General features: G+C 36.1%; 1 protein-coding gene across 1 annotated transcript in view; it reads left to right on the forward strand.

The window, feature by feature from the left end:
* Window positions 1-26484, forward strand: part of LOC121386375 (serine/threonine-protein kinase ATR-like) — a 73975-nt gene that overhangs the window by 25224 nt on the left and 22267 nt on the right. The window contains exons 17-40 of the mRNA XM_041517260.1: window positions 1165-1239; window positions 1545-1661; window positions 2496-2591; window positions 3540-3641; window positions 4562-4657; window positions 5634-5714; window positions 7391-7483; window positions 8994-9079; window positions 9514-9585; window positions 10739-10858; window positions 12270-12374; window positions 13083-13197; window positions 14013-14081; window positions 14543-14631; window positions 15668-15803; window positions 16593-16747; window positions 17845-17962; window positions 19149-19286; window positions 20855-21032; window positions 22779-22960; window positions 24075-24180; window positions 24659-24809; window positions 25183-25336; window positions 25960-26075. Coding sequence (XP_041373194.1) covers window positions 1165-1239; window positions 1545-1661; window positions 2496-2591; window positions 3540-3641; window positions 4562-4657; window positions 5634-5714; window positions 7391-7483; window positions 8994-9079; window positions 9514-9585; window positions 10739-10858; window positions 12270-12374; window positions 13083-13197; window positions 14013-14081; window positions 14543-14631; window positions 15668-15803; window positions 16593-16747; window positions 17845-17962; window positions 19149-19286; window positions 20855-21032; window positions 22779-22960; window positions 24075-24180; window positions 24659-24809; window positions 25183-25336; window positions 25960-26075 — 2750 coding nt within the window. The remainder of the gene's footprint in view (window positions 1-1164; window positions 1240-1544; window positions 1662-2495; window positions 2592-3539; window positions 3642-4561; window positions 4658-5633; window positions 5715-7390; window positions 7484-8993; window positions 9080-9513; window positions 9586-10738; window positions 10859-12269; window positions 12375-13082; window positions 13198-14012; window positions 14082-14542; window positions 14632-15667; window positions 15804-16592; window positions 16748-17844; window positions 17963-19148; window positions 19287-20854; window positions 21033-22778; window positions 22961-24074; window positions 24181-24658; window positions 24810-25182; window positions 25337-25959; window positions 26076-26484) is intronic.

Genomic DNA, 26484 nt, shown 5'->3' on the forward strand with positions numbered 1-26484 from the left:
GCTTTTTGAGGTGTACATTATATTAGGTTGCACTGTAGAAACAACAGTTTCAGTGAGGTTGTCAGTTTATGTCAGAATACACCAGATCCTGGTTGTCATAAAGACACATAGCTGGACACTTTGAAAAATATATGTTACCAGTATAGGTAGTATTAAACCAAATAACTTCTGGCTGGGTCAAAGTTCGAGGTGCACCCAACTTTTGATAGAGAAGTGAACACCACAAGTCCTGTGATTGGTTATAAATGTGAGTGTGTTGGTTGTAAAAAATAATAGTTTCGTCTAGGTAAAAATAAAAATGCAATTTTATTTCATCTAGTACCAATGTGTCAAGTAGCCTTGTGCTTGAAACATGTATGGGGTATCTGCAAAAAAAAGTACTCGAATTTTGTGCGGAATTAGGGTAGTCATAGACGCTACCCGTTATCTCAGAAACGAGCAGCTTGACCCCCAATTTTTTCTGATTCACTTTAAGTGTGAGGGGTGGTAGTATTTATATCCGTGGCGTTTATGTCAGTTGATACGTTGCAGGTAGGAGTTTTAGCCACATATGTTACTATTGTCGTCTATGGGATTTGATTTGGTAGTATACACCCTAAAGCTGTATATATTTGTTAGCACTGTAGCATTATTGTCTCGCTTCAACAGTGGTGGTACTTTTTCAGTGGCTGCTGCAATGACATCATCCACCTTTGTGCACAGCTCAATGTTAAGTTTATTGTGGTTGGCTCTTATTTCTCACAAATTATAAGTTCTAGATCAATAAAACTTGATTTATATCTCAATACAATCGTGTTAAAAAAAATAAAAATTAATTGATCTTTATTTTTAAATTCTTTAATATTAAATAAAAATTTTGATTCATTTTCATTTTTTTTTAAAGAACTAGATTAATCATGAATATTATGACAAAATATTTTGTCATACAGTTAATAAAAACACTTCATTAATTTTTTATGAGATTCACTGATATAAACACCTGTATATGTAACTATGACCTACACCAGAATGGATTATTGTACATAAGAGCTATAAGTCAACAAAATTCTTGGATTGTTGAATATGGTTTTAGTTTGAGAGTACAGTGTTAGTGTTGGTGAAAGTGTTATTTGGTGAGTATAATGTTATTTAGTATGAATAATATTAAAGACACTGTGTTTACAGCTTCAGGCAGTTGCCAAGTACAAGAAGACGAAACCACAAAATCTGTTTGTTGATTTCCGAAAGGCCATTTGTAATGTGAGTATTGTTAAGCTTGTCAATATTTAGTGAACTATGTATATATTGAATAATAATTGTATTTTTGTAAAAATGCATTAATAAATGATTTATTTATGATTTAATGCATTTTTAATATATTTGAATTTGAAAAACAATAATGAAATTGACTTCAAATTTTCAAAATTTAATATTTTTAATTTACATGGTGAAAAGTTTGGTTAATTTTTACTTTCTTTTTCTCCTAAATTAATTTTTTTTTTGTGAAAGTAAATATATAAGTGAGCTAAAAACATGACGTGCTGTGTTTTGTTTACAAATTTCAGTTCCTTGTTGAAGCCATGCACAATGCTCAGATGGCGCAAGGGGCAGACAACCCTGAAGAAATTCTCCGCAAAGTAGCCAGTACTTTAGGATTTGCTGATGTCAAGTGTTTTCTCCAGGTTGTTGCTTTGTGTTATTTCCAAGATACACTTAATTAATAGTTAATTTTTATTTAAAAATATTTAGCTAACTTCATGTTTTCTTCAACAAAAGATACACAGTAAGAAAAAAGTTTTTTTAATATGTCATTCTTGAATTTCGGTGAATTCATTATGTGATATATTTGACAAATTCAACTTCAGTTTGTATGTGATAATTTGATGAGTGACTGATTTTTTAATTTTAAACATTTAGGAGATAACCATATGGATTTTTTTTAGATTTGTGGGTGTTATTGTCTATTTAATCCCACAAATGTAATTTTTTAATGAAGACGTTAGCCTGAGATTAAAAATGAAACATTTGCGGGCATAAAAGTTAAAACAATAACACCCGAAAATCTAAAAACTTCATATGGTTATGTCCATTGTAAACTGAATCAGTTTTTTTCGGAACTAACTGTATATTTGGTATTTCTTGAAAAAAATACTTGGCTACAATCTAACTGTAGACCCTTGAACCGTCAACTTTGCCTGTTCCAATTGCTAATGACGTCACTTTCTAATGACATTAGCTTTCTGGGTGTTATTTTCATTTGATCCTGGAAAAAGAATGTAATTAACCAATCACAATACAGAACACACTCGCCATCAGTTTACAATTTTGCTTCATGTTCTTATGTACTTTGGAGTATTCTTTAAAGTAAAATTTTATTTTATTAATAGAAGTCAGCATTTTGTTTGGAATGTTTACCACATGGAAATAACATGACAGTACAAATAGTAATCAAAAATAATAATACAAATGAAAAAGCTCAAAAACCTTTTTATGTTTAATATGTTCATTTTTTACAGGGATGTGAAAAGTACATGTTACCCCACCTGGTGAGCAAAGCCACACCTGAGGCTTCATCCCTGATCAAACTTCTTGCAAGTCTTCTGTCAGTGCCAGTATGTACATTGTCACCACCTTGTCCATTTATGAATGTTCTGGTAAACCGGTATATAAAAACCTAGCATTAAATCTTCACAATGTACACAGTGCCCATATATGTATCGACGTACATGAAAACCATACCTGTTTTCCCTATTTTAAAAGACCCTGCAAGGTTTTGTGGAATTTTTTTTTTTCCAATGTTATCTTCGTCATGAGAGGTACAACGTATGCATTTGTATATGGAAGGGATAAACCTGAAGTGTCCATTTAACAGGGATGCAGTTTTTCAGAATTTTATTTTATTTTTTATCAGAATTTAGCTTTTTTTGCATAAAACAATTTCCACAAAGAAGGCAAAATTTGATCTAAAGTGGTGCATAATGACCTTTATTTGAGTATGGCAAGAAGTTGTCAACTTTTTAAGCTTTTTAAATTGGTATTGTATCCTAGATTATAAACAGCTGTTATTCAAGATCTCCTTGGTAACAGATTAATATGGATAATGGTGGCTTGTTCAGGAGGAGAAGGCTCACAAACAGTTTGATTGATACCATCATCTTCTATCATATCACAGTCATCTAATGTTGGGCACAAAAACAAGTCTAGCAAATGACTGCGATCACTTGTCCTGAACATGCCTTTGGCAGAGAACATTTTGTTTTCAAAATCTTGATTAGCGATTTTTCTAGTCAATTTAAAACTGAGTAGCAACTACTGTATAATGTTTTAAAATTGTGTAGCGATTTCTGAAACTTGCATAGCGAATTGCGACGCGATATTGAACAAAATGTTCCCTGCCTGGTTTTCTTGCTAATCTTCTATTCCAAAGGGGAAAGATGTAACTGAGAGATGGAGATCTCATGTGAGTAGAAATAGTAGAAATAGACTACAGTGTTTGTGATATATCTGAATAGATCCTAAAGCTTCTTATGTGGTAATATGAACCATCACTATTTTTATAGAATCGTCGGATAATGCTAATCAACAACACCAGGTACATCTTTTCCTACTTGATGCGGTTCTGTCAGAAGTCGGATGTTGAGAAGGCCTTCAATTACCTTCAGGTACGTTTGCCAGTCGGTACAGCACATGTCCAGTTATTGTGGATGTGGTTTAAATAATATTTATTCCCAATTATAATGCTGGTTGGGTATTCCAGGGATGTGAGAGCTACGCGTAAATGTGCTTTTCCATTTCGTCTAAAAAAAACCCAGAAACATGATGTACAATACTGTTGACCACATTTGCATGTTTTCAAGCCTTATATTATAAGCTATAACCAGTTTAAAGTTGTTAGCATTGAATGCAATTTTTTCTGGGGTTGCAAACAACAATTTTCTTTCAGGGGCCCTTGAGCAGCTCCTGGATCCTGGCCGCAATAAACGTTTTTGTTCCAGCCCCTCTCACATCCCCGCTATTAGCCAACAGTCAAAATGCCTATATCAAGGCCTCTCCCTGCAATTTGAAAATGTAATTCAAGTTTACACAAGATGACAGACCAATGGTAAATTCCATGAGTACAAATATTAAAAGACATATTCTCCCGGGCAAGTTTACAAATCTATTCTCAACCCGAGGTCTACCAAGGATTATAAATAAGAGTAACCTAGATTACTACTGAGATGGAAGAAAAGGTGGGTTATGTCTATAGTCATGTGACAACCCCCTGGGGGTGGGGCTATATGCCTTTAAAAGTGGAAAACAAAATGTAAAATCTTGTGGATGTGTATATGTTGAATCTAAGATGCAGTAAGCACATGTTCGACATTAAACAGCTGTTGTTTACAATGCACTGAGGTATCTTTAAACTAACATTGCCTTCTTTTCAAATAAAACTTGATTATGTGCATTATTATACATGTTGAGTATGACATGACACATAGTTCACTGTTAATGAGAAAATATAATTTGGTAAAAAAAATAAAAATATATTGATGTAAATAGTTTGACATTTTTTAATTTGAAAGACTTTTCTTTTAAACAGACTGAGACGAACTTTGAGTTGGGAAGCTTGTTGCGTCTGCATTTCCAGAGAGTCCATAACGAGCTGCTGCTTCACCTGAGCACCAACTATCACCAGGTGAGTTGCACTTTGTCTTTTTGTCTTTCATCAGTGGCATGTTCAGGAGAGGACGAGCACTCGCAAACAATTTGACTGGCACCATCGTGTTCTATCAAATCACATTTAATTAATGTTAGGCACAAAAACCAGTCTACCGATCGATTGTGAGCAATTACCCTGCTGAATATGCCTAAGTAGGGACGGGATTTAGCTCAATTGGTTGAGTGCTCGCTTGAGGTGCTTGCATCACAGGATCGAACCCCCTCGGTGGATCCATTCAGCAGATTGTTTTTTGTCTCGTTCCAACCCGTGCACCACAACTTGATAAAGGCTGTGGTATGTGCTTTCCTGTCTGTGGGACAGTGCATATAAGAGATCCCTTGATGCATTAGGAAAAATGTAGCGGGTTCCCTCTAATGACTACAATTCATAATTACCACATGTTTGACATCCAATAGCCAATTAGTAATTAATCATTGTGCTCTAGTGGTGTCGTTAAACAAAACAAACTTTCATGCCTAAGTAAGTTAGACTTTCACTTATCTGTCACCTGAAACTATCACCAGACGAGTGACTCTTTCAGAATTATGTTCTCATACTTGCTTAAACTTAACCATATTAATGGATTGTATATTTATGCACAATATGAAGGGGTGGGACATAGCCCGATGGTAAAGCGTTTGCTTGATGCAGGTTTCCTCTCTCAATATCTGTGTGATCCTTAACCATATGTCTGACGTTATATAACCGTAAATAAAATGTGTTGAGTGCGTCATTAAATAAAACATTTTCTTCCTTCCACAGGATATGAGTGCATGGTATGAGAATAACTACTAGAATTGCTGATTATGATGAGACAAAATTTCAATTTCATTAGTTGCTATGCAATCTCGTACGAGGCGCCTTTATTTTTATGGGGTTTCCTTTACTCCGTTTTTGTTGCCTGTTATTGAACTCAGCTGGTTAGCAACTGAGGTCTTGTTCTTCCTTGCAGGTGTTTACCGGTCTGCGGACACTGTCAACAAACGACGAGCAGTATAAAGGACCTAAAGACATCTCCACACCAGAACAAATGGTATCACCCTCGTCATAATTTGTTAAACAAATTTTTTTACCATTAAAGTTCATAGAATCTGGCTTTAAATGGTGGATTGAATGGGTCTGGAATCTCAGTACTGTAAAAAAAAAAGAAAAAAAGAGAGACAAGAAATTAGCTTGTTTTAATGTGCATTGACCACTGATGTACAACTTCCATTCAAGTAGTCGCTAAGATATCGTAAAACCATTGTAGGCTATGATGTCACTATGGTTTTACGTATTGTAGTGCTAAGATAGCTTCGAACATCTGTAGTCTGGATCCACACCTTACACTACTTACAACGTTTTTGATAATTATTTGCTGAATTTATCAATATGAAGAGTTCATTTCCAAAACTGTTAAAACTGTGCTATTGTATTATATGAACTAAGTCATGTTGTGTTTTTTCTCAAAATGACGTAAATGGAAATTTTATCTCAATATCTTCAGGCATAAAGTCCTGAAAACAGATTTTCATATCTCCTACGTTCAAGGGCCATAACTCCGTGAAAAATGGGTAAATCGCCATAAAAGTCAAACTTGATCCGTAACAGTTAATGATAAAACTATACACAAAATATCAGTTATTATATAAAGCATTCTGAAAACAAGTCTGAAAAGTTATATGTGGGACAGATGGACAGACAGACAGACAGACAGACAGACAGAAGGACGAAGATGAAACTTATAGTCCCATCTGCTTGGACCAGTATGGGACTAATGATACAGTGACACCCCTGTGAACTCAGGATAGTCCCTTTGAGCTATGATAAACACCAGGATGACCAAAAACATCTGAAGAGTTCACTTGCAGAACGTGATATATTATAATATAGCTTTATCATGTACTGTTGTTAATCATGTTTAACTTTCATTGCAATTTACCCATTTTTCACAGAGTTATAGCTCTTTAATTATATACAAAAGAAATTTTGTGCCTTATAGCCCGGTCTCTCCGGGCTTAAGTCATGTTCACGATGGGTTTCCGTTAAAAATACGCTGCGTTCAAGTTGAGATTTCGACAAAACCTTACCCTATCGCAGACTATTCTGTGTTAGGAAGCAATCACTCTGCAAACAGTCTGCAACCGATCGGGGGGAAAAAATATAAAAATTGGGGGGAAATGAATTTTCTAGTCTGCGTCTTATCTGCTAACAGTCTGCGTCCTGTCGCCGAACACTCGGCGAACACCTGGAAGAACCTGGAAAAAATTCAAATTATTTTGTTTATTCACCGCTTAAACGCAGACTGTTCTGAGAATTTCCGCAGACTAGTCTGCGAATGGCAATTTAACGCAGACTATTCTGCGAGTGGTAGGGGGCCGGTAGGCGGTGTGTCTCAGATTAAACTGCGTCCTATCTACGTGGTCGATCCGATGTTTTTGTCGCAAGGAGGAAATGCTGCATGCAGCAAATCCTGCTTGCGTTAAAAAACCGTAGAATGGATTGTACACCGATCTATTCCTACTTAATCCTCGTTGCGTCCAAGTTGCGAACAGCCAAAAAAGACATTGGAAACCCATCGTGAACACGACTTAAGCCCGGTCTCATGTATTGCTTTAGCAGTACTCTCATGCTTATTGCAGTTAATGTTGTCATGTAAATTGCTTATTGAATAATATTTTATATAGCTTTTGATGATATTTATTGTTTTTTAAAATCTATTTTCAACAGGCTGACTACCTAGAACCCCGACTGCTGGGAGTTCTGGCCTTCTTTGATTCACAGCTGATGACATCAAGCATTTCTTTACAAGACAAGAAAGTGGTAAGTGATCCACACTAATCACCTTTTGTATATTTGTGCATTATGCTAAATATTGTCATAGGCCACCTAGGTGCTTTATTTTGTTATAGGCTGTGGAAATTCTTCTTCTGTTATTGGGGCGGGACGTAGTCCTTGCTACTAATGGAAGAATGTAGTGGGTTTCCTCTCTAAAACTATACGTCAAAATTACCAAATGTTTGACATTCAATAGCAGATGATTAATAAATCAATGTGCTTTAGTGGTGTCATTAAACAAAACAAATTTCTTCTTCTTCTTCTTCTGTTATTGGCAGTGGAAAACATTCTTTTGTTACAGATTGTATTAATGCAAAGTCATCATTTGTTTTTAAAAAGATGTTTTTAGCCAGACTTGGGCAGTACAGGTGTAAGTCAGTGTTAATTCATAAAGAGAACTGGGATACTAAGTCTCCTATCTTTAATATGTTGCAAGTATGATTTGTGTGGTGTGATAGATGACTATGTATGTAATTCTATGTTTATGACTAAAAGCATATGGGCTCAACTTTCAATGCAAAATATATGTTCCCATGAAACTACGTTAGTAGAAAGACAACTCAAATCTAGACTGTCTTTCTCACGCTATAGTACAATTAGATCTGGTTCTGAACATAGACTATGGAAACTTGCTTTAGAAAAACCACAGCTTTTGTGATATCGCTAGACTCATTCATGTTGGTTCACCTCCATTGCAATCAAAAGAATGTTTATGTGGCACAGTAGCTCATGATATAGTTAAACACGTGTTTATGTCTTGTCAAATTAAACTGAAAGAAAGAGATGTTCTGTTTAACAAGGCATGTGACTTGCTTAATGTTGAATTATTTGTGAAGTTAAGGGAAGATGAAGATTTGTTTTTGTCATTTTTACTTGGCGGTTTGCCTGTAGATTGCCAATTGTCTCTAGATTACGATATGTGGGAAAGTGTAATGCTACTGGTTAGCTATATACTAACTAAGTGGAACATTCTTCTTCAACACTAATAGTAAAGTTATACGAAGTTATTTAGTATTGATTAGTAACCGTTTTTGTATTTTTACATTTATTTATTTTGATACTGTATTATGTTCTGTCTATTTGTTATTGTATTTGTAAACTATTTAATAATCTTCATTTTATGGAGGAAATAAAGAATATCTATCTATCTATGGAAAATATTATTCTATTAAAGTTAAGGAAGTTATTTCATAGGCTGTAGGTATGTTATTCTGTTATGTCATGGACTATAGAAATTGTTTCAGTATAGAGATTGTTTTTTAAAATTTAGGTTATGGCAAACTATTTCGCTAATCTGTAGGAAGAGTTCTGTTTTACTATGAAGATGTATTATATTCTTATAGCCAGTAGAAGTGTTATTTTGTTATAGGCTATGAAAGATGGTGTTCGCTTTGTGACGGGCTGTTGCGGATGCTTTGAATCTGATAATTTATTATAAGCTATGAATGTGGAAGTGTTATTTTGCTACAAGCTATTTCATCTTACTCTATTTCAGGCTATGGAAAGTTTGATTTCCATTATTCGTCTGATGGGAACCAAACATATTAGCTCCATACGACACAAAATGATGAACACCCTCAGGTAGGAATTACCCTGAAATAAACTCTGACATATGTAAAGAATATGTTTATTCTCGGTACAAAATACACAGGAAGTAGATACTCTTGTACTCAAAAACTTTATTTTACCTTTTCTCAGACTCAGACTTGAAATTATCATAACGTAGCTGGGTAACTCGCCAACTTCATGACTTCTGCTGCGACTGTCCAGTTGCTAGTTTGAGCACTCTTACAACTCGATTCTCATCATATACAACTCCTACGACCAATTAGCTGTTAATCTGAGTGTACCCGTCGTAAGTTGGGAGTTGGGGAAATTACAATGCAACTCTCGAGTTGACCAACACTGTCATGACAGTTGATAGTCTGACCCTAGCATTACACTTAATTATTACACATATATTTTTAATATACAAAGTTGAGTTACCTGTTAATTTTTTTCTTGTTTTTTTACAGACTTGGTCTCCAGTTTCGTGACAGAGATTTTATTGAGATATCTTGCAGAGCTTGGAATTGTTTTGTCAGAAGGTGCAGTAACTAATTAGTTTTGTGTGTGTGTTTGTGTGCATATTTGCGTGCAGGCATGTTTTTGATGTGGTGCACATAGGTATGGGACGTGTATGTATTGTGAGTTTAGATGGGGGTGGGATGTAGCCCAGTGGTAAAGTACTCTCTTGATGTGTGGTAGGTTTGGGATTGATTCCTGTCAGTGGTCCCATTGGGCTATTTCTCGTTCCAGCCAGTGCATCATGTTTGGAGTATCAAAGGTTGTGGTATGTGCTATCCTGTATCTGGGATGGTGCATGTAAAAAGATTTCTTGCAACTAATGGAAAAATGTAGCATGTTTTTTCTCCAAGACTTATGTCAAAATTACCAGATGCTCTAGTGGTGTCATAAACAAAACAAACTAACTTTTTTGGACACTCAGTAGATATATTTTGCTGGTAATTATCCATCAATCATTTAATCTCATTAACTCATGATCATAGTCCAACATGGACTAACCATTAGTGATCATAGCCCAACAGTCTAATCATTAGTGATCATAGCCCAACAGTCTAATCATTAGTGATCATAGCCCAACAGTCTAATCATTAGTGATCATAACCCAACAGTCTAATCATTAGTGATCATAGCCCAACATGGACTAATCATTAGTGATCATAGCCCAAAAGTCTAATCATTCGTGATCATAGCCCAACAGTCTAATCATTAGTGATCATAGCCCAACATGGACTAATCATTAGTGATCATAGCTCAACAGTCTAATCATTAGTGATCATAGCTCAGCAGTCTAATCATTAGTGATCATAGCCCAACCATCTAATCATTAGTGATCATAGCCCAGCAGTCTAATCATTAGTGATCATAGCCCAACATGGACTAATCATTAGTTATAGCCCAACATGGACTAACCATTAGGGATCATAAATCAGCATAGATTAACAATTAGTGATCATAGCCCATCGTTGACTAACCATTAGTGATTATAGCCCAACATGGACTAACCATTAGTGATCATAGTCCAACATGGACTAACCAATGGTGGTCATGGACTCTTAGATTAGTGATTATTGACTAGTATGACTGTGTTCGTACCAGTAGCTAGTGGTTATAAATTTGAGCAATGTATACAATTTATATTATGTATTACAGAGAATCAATGTTGTTTGGTTTCAGTCTGGATCTGCCACTGCTGGGGACGATGATGTCACAGATTATAGCCACCCTTCTGCCCCTGCTGGACCCCCTCCCAGCACAGGTGTCGGACATCTTCACATACATGATAGTACAGAACAGGTGAGTTCATCCATGACTTTCTCCCAGGTAGTTCTGTTCACTGTGGTAAAGTTTAAAGCATACTTTTACTTGCTTTTTATCACTAGGGCTTTTAGCGATCTCTACAGCACTTCAGCAAATCTATCTAAGCACAAAATAAAGAAAGAAGGGGTTCAATGAAATTATCCCTACTGTTATTTTTATTGTTTCAAGTCAAAAATAGACAATTAAGTATTAAAAAAAGGTCCAATTTAATTACTGCTGTCACAAAATACTTCACAATATGTTTGCTAATCTATGACACCATATTGTCTAGAAATTTTTATATTTATGGATAAACATTCTAAAGTGTTGTAAATATACAAGACTTGACATACGTTGTTTTGGCTTCCTATTTATTGCACAAGTTTATTTTGTGCAACAATGTATATACCACGAGACCATGTAGCAGTCGAATGGTATGTTCTTCCGCAAAATAAACGGGTGCAATAAATAGGAAGTGAAAACAACGTATGTGAAGTTCTGTATTTATTACATACCTTCTTTTATGTTTTACAAAAACGGTTTTTAATTTAACGTCATAACAACACTTTGTTAAATCTATGATAAAACTCCTTTCATGGATTTACTTAACATTAAGAATCATACTCTGTGGCAATCTTGTGTAATGTTTCAAATAAGATGTGACGTAATTTGTAAATCATATATGACGTCAGTAAATATAAAGCGCTAACTGCAGTAGAAATAAAAAGGGAAATCCCCATTTAGCAGTTCAGTTCTGGTCCAGATTGCACATATGTGTGATACAAAATAAATTTATCACACGGTTTCAAAATGTCTATCACTATAGTACCGGCCTCGGTGGCGTCGTGGCAGGCCATCGGTCTACAGGCTAGTAGGTACTGGGTTCGGATCCCAGTCGAGGCATGGGATTTTTAATCGAGATACCGACTCCAAACCCTGAGTGAGTGCTCCGCAAGGCTCAATGGGTAGGTGTAAACCACTTGCACCGACCAGTGATCCATAACTGGTTCAACAAAGGCCATGGTTTGTGCTATCCTGCCTGTGGGAAGCGCAAATAAAAGATCCCTTGCTGCTAATCGGAAGAGTAGTCCATGTAGTGGCGACAGCGGGTTTCCTCTCAAAATCTGTGTGGTCCTTAACCATATGTCTGACGCCATATAACCGTAAAATGTGTTGAGTGCCTCGTTAAATAAAACATTTCTTTCTTTCTTTCTTTCTTTATCACTATAGTAAGATTGAATAGGTATGTAATAAAGATTGCTACAGGCCCTTGTATTTATACTATAAATCGTGTATAATTTTGCAAGGCAGATTATTGTTAATCTATAGACGTTTCTGGCAGCTGTATTTACTTGTAGCACTATTTAGATTCTCATAAAACAGGAAAGTTCTTAAAATTTGTTTTCAGTAAAGTTCTCCACCATCATTTCCATGAGATCTACTTCCTGCCTGACATGCCGGAACTGGCAGATGCTAATGCTGTGCTGAAAAAATACACAGACGGACCGTCAAGGTGAGATAACTCTGATAACTTTACCCTCAAAGGGAGGTAACTCATTGCTTTACCTTCAAGTGTAGATTACTCTCATAACTTTATATTGCATGTTTAGTTTTACGTAACCGATTTTTGCACATTTAGTTTAGGACACCAATGTACATGGTTATAACAGGTTTACTCGAAATGGGTCACCTATAATTTGGCAAATTCATAAATGGTTCACAAAAACACTTGAAATTCTCCAAGGCTGGAAGAACGATTGATATTATGACCAAACATTCTGGTTGATTAATTTATTGTTGAGGTACATCTCACCTTGATTCTGTAGTTATGTAGCAGCTTTTTCTAAATTTCCAATTGACTGTCTCGTACAGAGATATGACTAAGTTCATAGTGGGATTTGCGGGGAGATTTAACTCAGTCGGTATATAGTGCTTGCCTGATTTGCTTGTTCATAGGATTAAACAACCTGGGCAAACCCAATGGGTTTTCCCCCGTTCGATCCAGTGCCCCATGACTGGTATATCAAAGGCTGTGGTATGTGCTGTCCTATGTGGGAAATGGAAAAATGTAACAGATTTTCTCTTAAGACTATGAATAAAATATTGTGTCGTTAAATAAAACAAACTTTAACTTCTTTTTATATTAACAATTTTCTTTTTTCCCTGCTTTAACTTGCTTTCAAGGCTGAAATACTGCTATTATTTTTCTCACATTGTTCAGCCAATCGGACTTGAAGACGAACCTGGCGTACTCTATAAAGGGTGTCACACACGAAAGCTTGGACGTTCGGATTCATGCACTTTCCAAACTCAGGAAGCTGCTACGAGAGGAAAAGGTTTGTGCTGATTACGCATTAGAAAATATGGTCTAAACAAGCAAGGCATATCAAATTGTGCTGATTTTGTAAAATGGTGTAGGAAAATAATTCAGTTGTATAGCAAATGTAATTAGTTTAAGAAAAACATGACGTATTTCACAAATAATTGAGCCTGTCTTTTGTTTTTTTTATTTATTATTTATTTTATTTTTGAAGTGAAAGCAAACTTCAGAACCAATTATTATTATATTATAATGTTAAAAAAATGAATTTGCAAATATATAGGATAAAGCTGAGTAATGTTGATGTGGTAGGGGAAAACAAATTGCATTTTGTTTAAAACAAAAAATGTGAAATTAATGTCTTTAGTTTGCTGATATGGTAGTACGAGTTTGTCAGAACTGTAAAATGCCAGTTGGGACTGACCAGCACCAGTAGAACCAGAATATTTACAGTATATACAATATAAGGGACGGAATGTAGCCCAGTGGTAAAGCATTTGCTTGATGCACTGTCGGTCTGGGATTGATCCCTGTTGGTGGGTACCGTGGGCTATTTCTCGCTCCAGCCAGTGCACCATGACTGGTACATCAAAGGCCATGGTATGTGCTATCCTGTCTATGGGATGGTGCATATAAAAGATCCCTTGCTACTAATGGAAAAAATGTAGCATGTTTCCTCTCTAAGACTATGTGTCAAAATTACCAAATGTTTAACATCCAGTAGGCGATGATTAATAAACCAATGTGCTCTAGTGGTGTCATTAAACAAAAAAACACAAAAAAAAACAAACATTGGGTTAACTTAACATTTGTTTATGGTCTTTGTTTTAGGATGTTTTGTACGACTATGTGTTGGGCAGCGAGTCAGCAGACCCCATTGTTTCACAGCTTGTGTCTGTTGTAAGTATTACTGCACGACTGGCTCTTAATGCTTATATTCACTGGTGGCTCTGAAACACTGTTTTTATTTAACCCTTGAATTTTTATATTGATGTTTATCATCCCATTATTTTTGCATGTACCATAGTTTGACACCCAATAGCCGATGTATTGTTCGTGCTGGAGTGTTGTTAAACATCTATTCTATTCTATTTTTAAACATTTTAACATAAGTAATTAGTAATTCTATTTATTTTTTGTATGAATTTATGTTGGGGGTCAATCATCTTTGACACCCAATAGCCGACGTTTTTTTTCATGCTGAGTTGATCCTTCCATCCATCCATCCATCCATCCGTCCAACCATCCATCCATTCATCCATCCATTTATTCATCCATCCATCCATCCATCCATCCATCCATTCAAATCCCGTTGAAATACACTTTAAATTTATGTTATGTGAGATGTTCTGTTTTTTCAGCTACTAGCCGGTTGTCGAGAGTCGGATGGAAAAGCTGAATGTCTGTACGCGGAATGTCTCGGTGAGCTGGGAGCCATTGATCCAGGAAGGTGAGGCTGTACAATCGCTTTTCAATATAGAGTTGAAAGATATTCCTGATTTATCATCTGTTTGGTGTTTCCAGGTTTTTCATTCTTTGTCCAAAAATTTCCATATTCCCTGTCCAAAAATTCACTGATACTTTGCATTCATTCTAAATAGGGATGACCATGGTAAACTGTTGTGCACACACATACATGCTGCTACTGGACCAAGAAAGGTGGGGGGCTCCCCCTCCCCCGCTTCCTACGCCAGTGATATTAAAATATTGCAAAACAAAAGTATAGGCTGACGGACTAATAGAGATTATGGTGGACTAGTAAATTTTAGTTGGTTCAGGTCCGGCGGGCTAGTGAAATAGTGGCAACCCTAACCTTTGGGCTCCATCTAGTACTCGACCACCAAAATAAAACAATTCTGGTTTTGTTTTATAACCAACTTTCGTCTCTGTCAATGTCAATAATACATTTTAATTTTGTTTTAGCATAAATGAAAATTCTTTTCGGTATGACCTTTTGATTTTGGTAGAACTAATTTTATTTCATTACTACATTTTGATAGTTTTGGCTTGTAAGAACACCAATTTCCTTTCTTATTATATACTCAAACAAATAACTAAGGGCAGTAGACCTTTTTTAGTAATTCTAAGCTGGTATCGTATTATTTTCACAAGTTTTGATTACAGATGAGTTCAAAACATTGTTTTAGTAAAATCTAACCAATGTTACAATTACCAAGTGTTTGACATCAAATAGCCAATGATTGATACATCAATGTGCTCTAGTGGTGTCATTAAACAAAACAAACTTTAATTTACTAATTAACAAAAATAAGTTTAAGAACATGTTACAATGGAAGAAGCTGTAAATGTTTTTTATCATATTTAAAGAAAAATGCCGAAAATATCTAATGACACTTAATACATTTTGTTGAGTATGTTCGTATTGTGTATTTCAGACTGGAGATTGTTTGTATTGTGTATTTCAGACTGGAGCTTGTTTGTATTGTGTATTTCAGACTGGAGCTTGTTTGTATTGTGTATTTCAGACTGGAGCTTGTTTGCAACAACCCCAAGGAGGAGATGGCAAAGTTTCAGGCAAGCATTGATGATGACAACTTCGCCATTGACCTCATCAACAACATAATCAAGGCTTTTCTAGCAGCCACGGACCCTACTAAACAGGTTGGTTTGTTACTGGCATATACTATGGTCCTTCCCATCCACTGGCTTCAATGGTGTAATTGTTAAGCCTTCTTACTTCAGGCTGAAGCAGTGGGAGATTTATCATTCTAAATTCCCGCTCCAACCAGGTATGTAACAATCCCCTTTTAATGGGTTGGATACCGAAAGGGAAATGCTGTGTATTAATTTTTCGTCTTGTTACAGGAGTTGAAATTATCTGAAATTCCTGCCCCATATTCGTTTCGGAAAGCTATAAATTCTGTTGTCCCAAATTAAAACCTACTAAACCAAACATTCCCGTCCCAGGACTGGCCACTGACAAAGTCAGAGGTCAGACCTGGGATGGGCGTGTCTGAACCTTTTGGATAGGGGCATGTTAATAGAGTTCCCGATTCTTGCTTCCCAAACCAAACGTGGTTGACTCAAAATAATGTGTGATTATACATGTGAAATAATCGTTGGTCTGAGTGGATGACAGGCTGACACGTCTCCAGGCCCATGGTGATGTTGACGGGCGAAAAATGGTTGAGACGGCAATATTTTGACCCCTACATTATCATATGTTTGTGATGTCTGAAATGACTGAAACTAGAGGGAGCATACAGTAGAAGAATTTAGGCTATCCCATTGGCTTTTGGGATGTTCGGACCAGACTACTAGCCATAGGTGGGGGGAGTGCACTTGTTTGAGGACAGGTAATGTATCCATAAAGGAGAAAACACCTCACGTTTTCTTCAAAAAAAAATTAAATAGAAAGAAAAGATTGCTATTATTTTATTTTTTTGCTAGGATTGTTCTGCCTATGCCCTACAAGAGCTTCTACAGATCTATCAGATCAGTGAGCCGGCGGCGACCAAGCAAGATGGCGACACGCGGGGCACCAAGCTGTGGAGACGCTTTCCCGAAAACATTCAAGAGTTGCTCATTCCACTGCTCAGCTCCAAGTGAGTTGGGTTGCCATGGAAATGTGCTATTCTTTTTATTCTGTATTTTCAAAGAAAAGATTTTCTGTAAAATCCGAATTTTGTTTTCTACAGTTGCTTCAGACAGATAAAATTGATGACAAAAAAGTATAACCTTAATGTGTAAAGCACATAAACTATATTTTCAAAACAATGTTCATGAAGGCCAGGAAAGACTAGAATTATTTGGTGTTTTTTTTTTGTTGCGTGTAAAGAAATCTATATGTTTTTAGAATCAGAATTCTTTTGATTCGTTTGCATGAAGCAAGCAAAATATATTTAAAATCAGAATTATCTTGATTAACAGGCAAATAAGCTTACAGCAAGTCAGATGTATACTTAATTTAAAACAATATTCTTTTCAGGGGTGGGAATTCTCCTCGGATCAGAGATTTTCCTGTCATGGAACATTGCGTTTCCTCGCATTTTAATCGTCCTTGCCCCCCAGACCTATCTAGATTTCCTCTTTTTTACAGTTCACCATTCTGGACCCCTCTAGATTTCCCTTTTTACAGTTGACCAATTCCCACCCCTGTCTTATGCATAACCCTTTATGTCCATATAAATCATTGTAAATTTACTTCCATAATAAAAATAGATTACGCAAACTTATGTAAGTGATAAGTGAATGAAATGATTGTCATCGCAATTTCCAGAGGCTCCTGGGAAATCGCATATAAAAGATTTCTACCTGCTATCCAATAAGTTAGCCTTTGTGGCCACAGGTTTCTTGTAACTATGTAGTCCAAGTGTTGCAGTTACCAAAGAGCAAACACCAGGGTCTGGTTGTTCAAACGTTAGTTAGCTAAACAATGGTTAACAGAAATGTTCAAAACCAACGACTGAACCTAATATAAATAATAATTGAAAACAGTATGTCGAAACTTAATTTATAACAATCAAAGGTACCCCTATATATAATCAAATTTGTATTATTTGCAAAAATTATTAAAAGGAAAATGTCAGACTAACCCAGGGTTAATTTAACTATGTTTTGAACAACAGGGATCAGTAATTTAGAAAGGTGCTGAGGTGTTGTAAAACAAACATTCCTTTCTTTTCCTTTTCTGTTTGACCAGGTACAAGCTGGCACAAGAGACTGATTGGTCCAATCTGCCGAAGCCAATATTCCACAGTAAGAAGGGAAGTAACTTTAAAGACTGGGTCAGCAACTGGACAGGCTATCTCATATCCAAGGTATTTATCTAATGAGTATTTGTGTTTGATTTAATTCACTGGCTTCGGTGGCACAGTGGTTAAGCCATTGGACTACAGGCTGGTAAGTACAGGTTCGCAAACTGGTACCGGCTCCAACCCAGAGAGAGTTCTTAAGGGCTCAATGGGTAGGTGTAAAGCCACTACACCCTCTTCTCCCACTAACTAACTAATAACTAACCCACTGTCCTGGACAGACAGCCCAGATAGCTGAGGTGTGTGCCCAGGACAGCGTGCTTGAAAACCTTAATTGGATATAAGCACGAAAATAAGTTGAATGAATGAATGATTTAATTTAGTGTACATACATATACTCTTGTCATGCATTTTATGATGTTGTTTTAAGGTCAGTTATACACCATATGCATGTCACAATATTTCATTTGAATTGATATTTCTGTTCATGTGTCGGTTATGCAAATTTGGGGCAAGACATATCCCAGTTGTAAAGTGCTCGCCTGATAAGTGGCTGGTTTAGTATCGATCCCCATTGGTGTGCCAATTATATTTCTTGTTCCAACCAGTACACCACGATAGGTATATCAAGGACCGTGGTATGTGCTATCCTGTCTGGGATGGTGCATATAAAAGATCCCTTGCTACTAATGGAAAAATGTACTGGGTTTCTTCTCAAGGCTAAATGTCAGAATGACCAAACTTTATTTTTGGCATTCAATAGCCGATAAATTAATAAATCAGCGTGCTCTATTGTGGTGTTGATAAACCAAACAAATTTCTTCTTCTTTTTTTTTTTTTTTTTTTTTTTTTTATAAATTTAAATTCACACAAACCACCAATTGGTTATTTGGTGAACCATGACTTTTTAAAATTAAATTGCCATCAGTTTTTAATTTTTTTATTTAAGACTTGTTTTGGAATTAGAAAAATACTACATTATTTGCAAAATCACTTTGTTTAAAATACTTTTGGAATGTCAGTATTCTACAGAATGGTAGCTCACTTGTTACGATTAGGTTACTCACTGGGTTATACAAATATAATTCTTAAGATTTTGAAATATTGTCCCATGATATGTCTGAACAAAAACATTGCCATTATACTGCCATAGAATGGGTGGCATGACAAATAAACCAATTTAGCAATTGCCTCTCATTTTGTTAAATTATTTAGAAATATATTATTATTATCTGATTGTTATTTTCACTAGGTGAAGCAACCAAAGGCGTCTCTGATATTCCAGTCGTGCTCGGCGTCGATCCGTCACAACACCCACGTTGCCCTGTATCTGATTCCACATGTAGTAGGACAGGTTCTACAGGACGGGAAGGAGGAGGATATTACTGAGGCAAGGATCGTAACAACTATATATTTCATCTCTCATCAGCAAGAATGTCATTATTAGTCCCCCTACCAGTCCAACCGGAGGAAACTGTAAATTTAGTCTCTGTGCTTTTTTTTTCCTGCAGTGCTTCAAGATATTGAAAGTTTATATATAGCTTTATCATGTAGAGTTACTGGTCAAGTTTGACTTTAATGGGAATTTACCCATGTTTAACAGAGTTATAACCAGATCAAGTTGGACTTTAATGGGGATTTACCCATGTTTAACAGAGTTATAACCAGATCAAGTTGGACTTTAATGGGAATTTACCCATGTTTAACAGAGTTATAACCAGATCAAGTTGGACTTTAATGGGGATTTACCCATGTTTAACAGAGTTATAACCAGATCAAGTTGGACTTTAATGGGGATTTACCCATGTTTAACAGAGTTATAACCAGATCAAGTTGGACTTTAATGGGGATTTACCCATTTTTAACAGAGTTATAACCAGATCAAGTTGGACTTTAATGGGGATTTACCCATGTTTAACAGAGTTATAACCAGATCAAGTTGGACTTTAATGGGGATTTACCCATTTTTAACAGAGTTATAACCAGATCAAGTTGGACTTTAATGGGGATTTACCCATGTTTAACAGAGTTATAACCAGATCAAGTTGGACTTTAATGGGGATTTACCCATTTTTAACAGAGTTATAACCAGATCAAGTTGGACTTTAATGGGGATTTACCCATGTTTAACAGAGTTATAACCAGATCAAGTTGGACTTTAATGGGGATTTACCCATTTTTAACAGAGTTATAACCAGATCAAGTTGGACTTTAATGGGGATTTACCCATTTTTAACAGAGTTATAACCAGATCAAGTTGGACTTTAATGGGGATTTACCCATGTTTAACAGAGTTATAACCAGATCAAGTTGGACTTTAATGGGGATTTACCCATGTTTAACAGAGTTATAACCAGATCAAGTTGGACTTTAATGGGGATTTACCCATATTTGAACTATTGTTTTGGCAGTACTCTTGGAATGCTTGATCATTCTTCCTTCTTTCTTTCTGTTGATGTTTTTTTTCTCTTTTTTTTTTTTTTGCTTAAATAAAAGTAATACATTTTTACAAAGTTGACAGTTTTTTTTGTTTTTTTATAATAGTATATTTTTCAACTTTTCAACTTTATTTTGCATGTTATTAATTGGTCATCAAACTCAAATGTGACTCCGGAAAGTTTGTTATTACTAAAACATGAAAACATTCACACTTACTTATTTTGAATGGGTGCTGTTCTGTTGTATTAAGACAGTTGTTGAAGTTTGCCTTCTTGTCCTGTCTTCTGGCTTTAATGCCCTAAAACCTAAAAAATCTCCATTGGTCTAGGCCAATATGGCTTTGCCCTTTTAGTTGCCAAATTCGAGGCCTGGTATTTGATTAATGTGCCTCTTAAGACTTGTGTATTAAGGTAACATTAAACAAACATTGCAACCAATAGTAAGTAGATAACTGTTTGGGGAGATGTATCACTGTACTGAGGTATTGTTAAACATTCCTTTCCTTTATTCACCTATCAGGTCTGCAAGGAGATCCTTGAAGTGCTGAACCAGGTGAAGAAACCGGACACGCGACAAGGAAACCCGTCTGATTTCAGCCACAAGAGTGCCCAGACAGTCTTCTCCATCCTCGATTACCTCACCAAGTGGCAGCGGCACCGAGCTCAAATAAAAGCAGCGGCAAACCCCAATCCTAAAGGTAAACAACTATAACTCCAGTCCTAAAGGTACTGAATATAACTCCCATCCTAAAGGTAAATAATTATAACTCCAATCCTAAAAGGAAAAAAATATAACTCCAATCCTAAAGGTAAATAATTATAACCCCAATCCTAAAGGTGAGCAAATATAACTCCAATCCTAAAGGTAAATAATTATAACACCAATCCTAAAGGTAAATAATTATAACCCCAATCCTAAAGGTAAATAATTATAACACCAATCCTAAAGGTAAGCAAATATAACTGCAATCCTAACGCTAAAGAAATATAGCTCCAATCCTAACGGTAAAGAAATATAACCCCAATCCTAAAGGTAAATAATTATAACCCCAATCCTAAAGGTAAGCAAATATAACTCCAATCCTAACGGTAAATAATTATAACTTCAATCCTAAAGATTAACAAATATAACCAATCTTAAAGGTAAACAAATATAACTCCAGTCCTATAGGTATTGAATATAACTCCATTCCTAAAGGTAAACACATATAACTCAAGGCCAATAAAAATTGTGAGAACGATTGTTTAGTTTGCGCGTCACTCACACAAATCTAATTTTTCGTAATCATGTATTAAAGGGAGTTAATTCTTTACAGTGAAAATGTTAAAGAACATCTGCAACACCAAGATCCTATTTTACAAGCATTTGATTTTACTCCCATAGTCTAATTGCAAGAGACCAGAGGTTTTTGTGTGTGCATTAAATTTAGGTCATCATTTACATGAACATAACAGGTTGCACAAAAAGGAAATAGGTTACCAGAATTTAATTTTGTGTAACCTATAATTTATGAATGGGTGACACAGATTTTCACTTCTCAGACTCTTTTCACGAAGGTGTTGGCAAATCCTTTTTACTAGAAGCAGCATATTTAAAGTACTTGTTCAGTACAAGATTGTCTTGTTAGAGGCAGTATATTTATACAAGTTTATCCTGCAACCACTGTTTCTACTGACAGATTATGACGACTGATTAAAGCAAAGTCATAAACGTATACTAGCAGATTATGACTTTTGACATCACTCATATGACGTCACACGCATAGCTACATTACAAAATTGCTCATTTGATCTCTAGGTCATCATCGTACAATGTTACAGAAATGATAGCTTTCCCCCTTAATTTTTATGGTCTGCAGGATAAAAATAATAACTAATTACTGATGTCGGATATCTGCTTTATCCTGTGAAGGTAAGAATGGGAATTTCCTATTCTTACCTTCACAGGATAAAGCAGATATCAGACGTCATTAACTAATTATTCTCTATTTAAAACAAGATATTTGAAGAAACATTTTATTCGGATGAGGCAGCATATTCATTCAAATTTGATGCAAGACAGTTGAAACCTTTCTTTATTAGAAGCAGCTTATTATAAAATAAGTTACAGAAGTATTATACAATGGTTTTACAAGACAGTTGAAAAACAAAATTCATCCGAGGCAATATATTTATACAAATATTATACAAAGGAAAGGAAATGTTTTATTTAACGATGCACTCAACACATTTTATTTATGGTTATATGACGTCCGACATATGGTTAAGGACCACACATATATTGAGAGAGAAAACCCGCTGTCGCCACTTCATGGGCTACTCTTTCTGATTAGCAGCAAGGGATCTTTTATATGCACCATCCCACAGACAGGATAACACATACCACGGCCTTTGATAATATTATACAAATATTTTACAAGATAGATGAAACTTTTCTTTATTAGAAGCAGCATATCTGAGAGATCCTGGGTACAGAGCAGTGAGCGCCTTCCTCGAGAGAGTTCCGCAGGATGTGCTGGCGCAGGCCTGTTTCAATTGTGAGGCGTTCAGTCGCTCTCTCATGCACTTCGAACAGTTTGTGTCAGGATCGAAACAAAACCTGCAGCAGCACCTTGACTTCCTACAGGTGGGTCATTGAAGAGAAAAGTCAGTCATGTATATATGGGTTATTATCTTTGTGTGTCATACTGATTTTATGAAACAAGTGTCAGGATTTTTGTATTCCCTGAGCGAGATGTTACGGTTTTTATTAACTTAGTTATGTTGATCCATGTGGATAATAAATTTGTATATACATCCAGTGCATGTAGTTTTAATGTACCATAATGTTAAATGTTCGCATACTGATATTGATTTTGTTGAGGCTAAGCTATCCAGTTTGAAGCTGGTTAGATTCTGTCTTTGTGTTCCAGTACTAGATCCATTTCTTAGATTGTATTTTAATGTTAAATATCATCACTACACCACATTGATTATATTAATCATGAGATATTGGATGTGTCAGACTTTTGATACTTCTGACATAATCTTAGAGGAAACCCACTACCTATTTTCTATTAGCTGTAAGGGTTTTTTATAAGCACTTGTACATATACAGGAAAGCACATACATGTACCAATGCCTTTGATATACCAGTCATGGGGTACTGGTTGGGAAGGGAAAAATAAAAAATAATAAACAGGTGAGTGCTCTACAGACGGAGCTAGATTCATAGATTAATCTGGGGCAAGATGTAGCCCAGTGGTAAAGTGCTCACTTGATGCGTGGTCGGTTTGGGATCGATCCTCGTCGGTGGGCCCATGGGGCTATTTTTTGCTCCAGCCAGTGCACCATGACTGGTACTTCAAAGGCAGTGGTATGTGCTATCCTGCCTATGGGATGATGCATATAAAAGATCCCTTGCTACTAATCGAAAAGAGTAGCCCATGAAGTGGTGACAGCGGGTTTCCTCCCTCAATATCTGTGTGGTCCTTCACCATATGTCTGACGCCATTTAACCGTAAATAAAATGTGTTGAGTGCGTCATTAAATAAAACATTTCCTTCCTTCCAAAGATTAATCTATGTTCTGGACAGATAGCACATATACCTAATGCAGATTGAAAACAAGAACAAATTTTAAATGCAGATATTCTGTATATTGTTTGGTTTGTGTATGGCATTATATAATTCTTGTGAATGTTTTTTTGTCTTACAGATCTGTTATAATTCTGCTGACCATAGGTTTTTTTTCTGTTACAGAGACTGTACGTGTCTATGGACGAGTCCGATGGAGTGGTTGGGGTGGCCGCTATCAGACAGAGTCAGGCCACGTTGATGCAGCAGATTCTCAGTCACGAAAGTCTGGGTAAGCGGATCACGTTTAAGGATGGGCTAGGTCAGCTGAAACATTTAACATTTACGTGACGAATAGGTGACAGATAAGACATTGCATTGTGAGACACTTCCTTTTAGTTAGTTATAGAACTCTTCTTGCCAGAATATTGTTTATTCTTAGATACTACAGCAGAATCTTTGGGTTGAACTCAGAAAGGTCGAATACACCACAATGCTCGAACACTTACATGATGTTGACTGAATGATTGGGTCGAACACTTTTTTGAGCACCGATGGGATTCGAGCCAATGGGATTCAACTGTATTTTTCTTAATAAATTATACATTTTAAAAATAAAATATAAATTAGAGGGTCTGTTCTTTACTGATATTTAAAAAGGGTCTTTTGAGAGAATTCTGTTTACACAGGGTCTGGTTTTGAAAGGTGTTTTTGTATTAATAAAACTAGATTTGGGAATCTTGTAATATCACCTGCGTGTTTTTCCACAGGTCAGCAGCAGGATGCGCAGGCGTGTTATGAGCGAGCAATCCAGATCGAGTCAAATGACGTGGGACTTCACCAGGGTCTCCTCCACAGTCTGATGGAGCTGGGACAGCAGAACAAGGCACTGCTTTACGCTACGGGTGTCATCGCCGAGAGGTGAGCTGTTAATACTAAGAGTTATCTTCCTTTGTATATTAAAGAACAAGGCACTGCTTTACGCTACGGGAGTCATCGCCGATAGGTGAGCTGTTAATACTAAGAGTTATCTCCCTTGGTGTATTAAAGAAGGCACTGCTGTACGCTACGGGCATCATTGACTAGAGGTAAGCTGTTCATACTAAGAGTTATCTCCCTTGGTGTATTAAAAACCAGCATTACTGTATACTATGGGTGTTATTGCTAGTAGGCAAGGTAATAATAATGTAAGAGTTATCTTCATTCATGTATTACTCAATTTAGACTTAAATACAGCTCATACTGAAAAAGAAAATTATTTAAATTTGATTTTCACATGTATTTGTTTTGTCAGACCGACCTGGATGAGCCAGCTGAATGCATTCCGTGTGGAGGCCGCATGGAAACTCGGCAGCTGGGACAAGCTGGAGACATTCACGAAGCCAGAGAGAAACAATCGCAGCTGGCCGGTTGTCATTGGCAAGATTCTGCTGGCTGCTCGAGAAAGGGTGCGTAACTAATGTAAAAGGATATACATGTTGTATGCCTTCCTTCACAGACACACAAATCTCTCCACACAAATCTTTTCACAAACATGCACGCATACACACCAAAACATGCACACAGATGCACACATACAGAGATAATCTTTAACAGTTAAAAAACTAAGCGGCACGAAAAAAAACCTACAACAAAAACAAAAACAACCCTTGGTTTTCTGTATTAATGAGTCAGTCTTTTTGAAACAACACGGCAGTTGAGATGTAAATTGCCTTAGGTAGAGAGCATCACCTATGGCACTTTTGTGCCGTCGGTAAAGCTCCTCAACAATGGCGAAATGTATACACCTGGTGTACATTAAATGCCAATATTTAACATTTGCACATTTAAAAGATGTCTACATATAACACGATTGCCATAAGCAGGCTCAAAATTGCCATGGGAGACAAATTCTTAAGTTCGAGTGCTGAAACAAGGGTCAGAGTACCCCCAAAATTGCTCATTCAGTTTGTTGGGTTATAACTTATAAGAAAGAAAACGACCACAGTGAGTGTTTTTTAAATGACAGTCATACCTAAACTGCAAGTGTTTGAGATTTGTTAGAATATATCCATTGTGTAAATTGTTGTAGAAAGAAGATGAGTTTCGGAAAGAGCTTGAGATGGTGAGAAGAGAACAGATGGGACCACTGTCTGCTGCCAGCATGGAGTCTGGTTCCTACCAGCGTGGATACGAATATATTGCACGGTAAGATATTGTCTTTTTCTATTTTATTTATTTTTCTGCTTATATCTAATTACTGTTTGTGTACACTGTCATGGGCATACCTCAGGTATTTGGGAGGTCAATTAATAGAACAATGTAACCGGTTTCCTTCAAAGACTGTCAAAATTACCAAGTGTTTGTCATGCAATAACTGATGATTAATTAATTAGTGTGCTCTAGTGTTGTTAAACAAAGCAAGACTTTTTAATTGTATAACATTGATGTTCAAAATATATTTTGAACAAACTGATGTATTTATCATTCTACTTTTTTATGCTTATCATTTTATTTATTTCTACATTTCATTAAATTTAAATATATACATTCCAAATCCTACATTTTTGTTTTTCAGTTTATTTCTACATTTCATTGTATTAAATATATATATGCC

This window comes from Gigantopelta aegis, chromosome 2 (assembly GCF_016097555.1).
Source record: "Gigantopelta aegis isolate Gae_Host chromosome 2, Gae_host_genome, whole genome shotgun sequence".
NCBI lineage: Eukaryota > Metazoa > Mollusca > Gastropoda > Neomphalida > Peltospiridae > Gigantopelta > Gigantopelta aegis.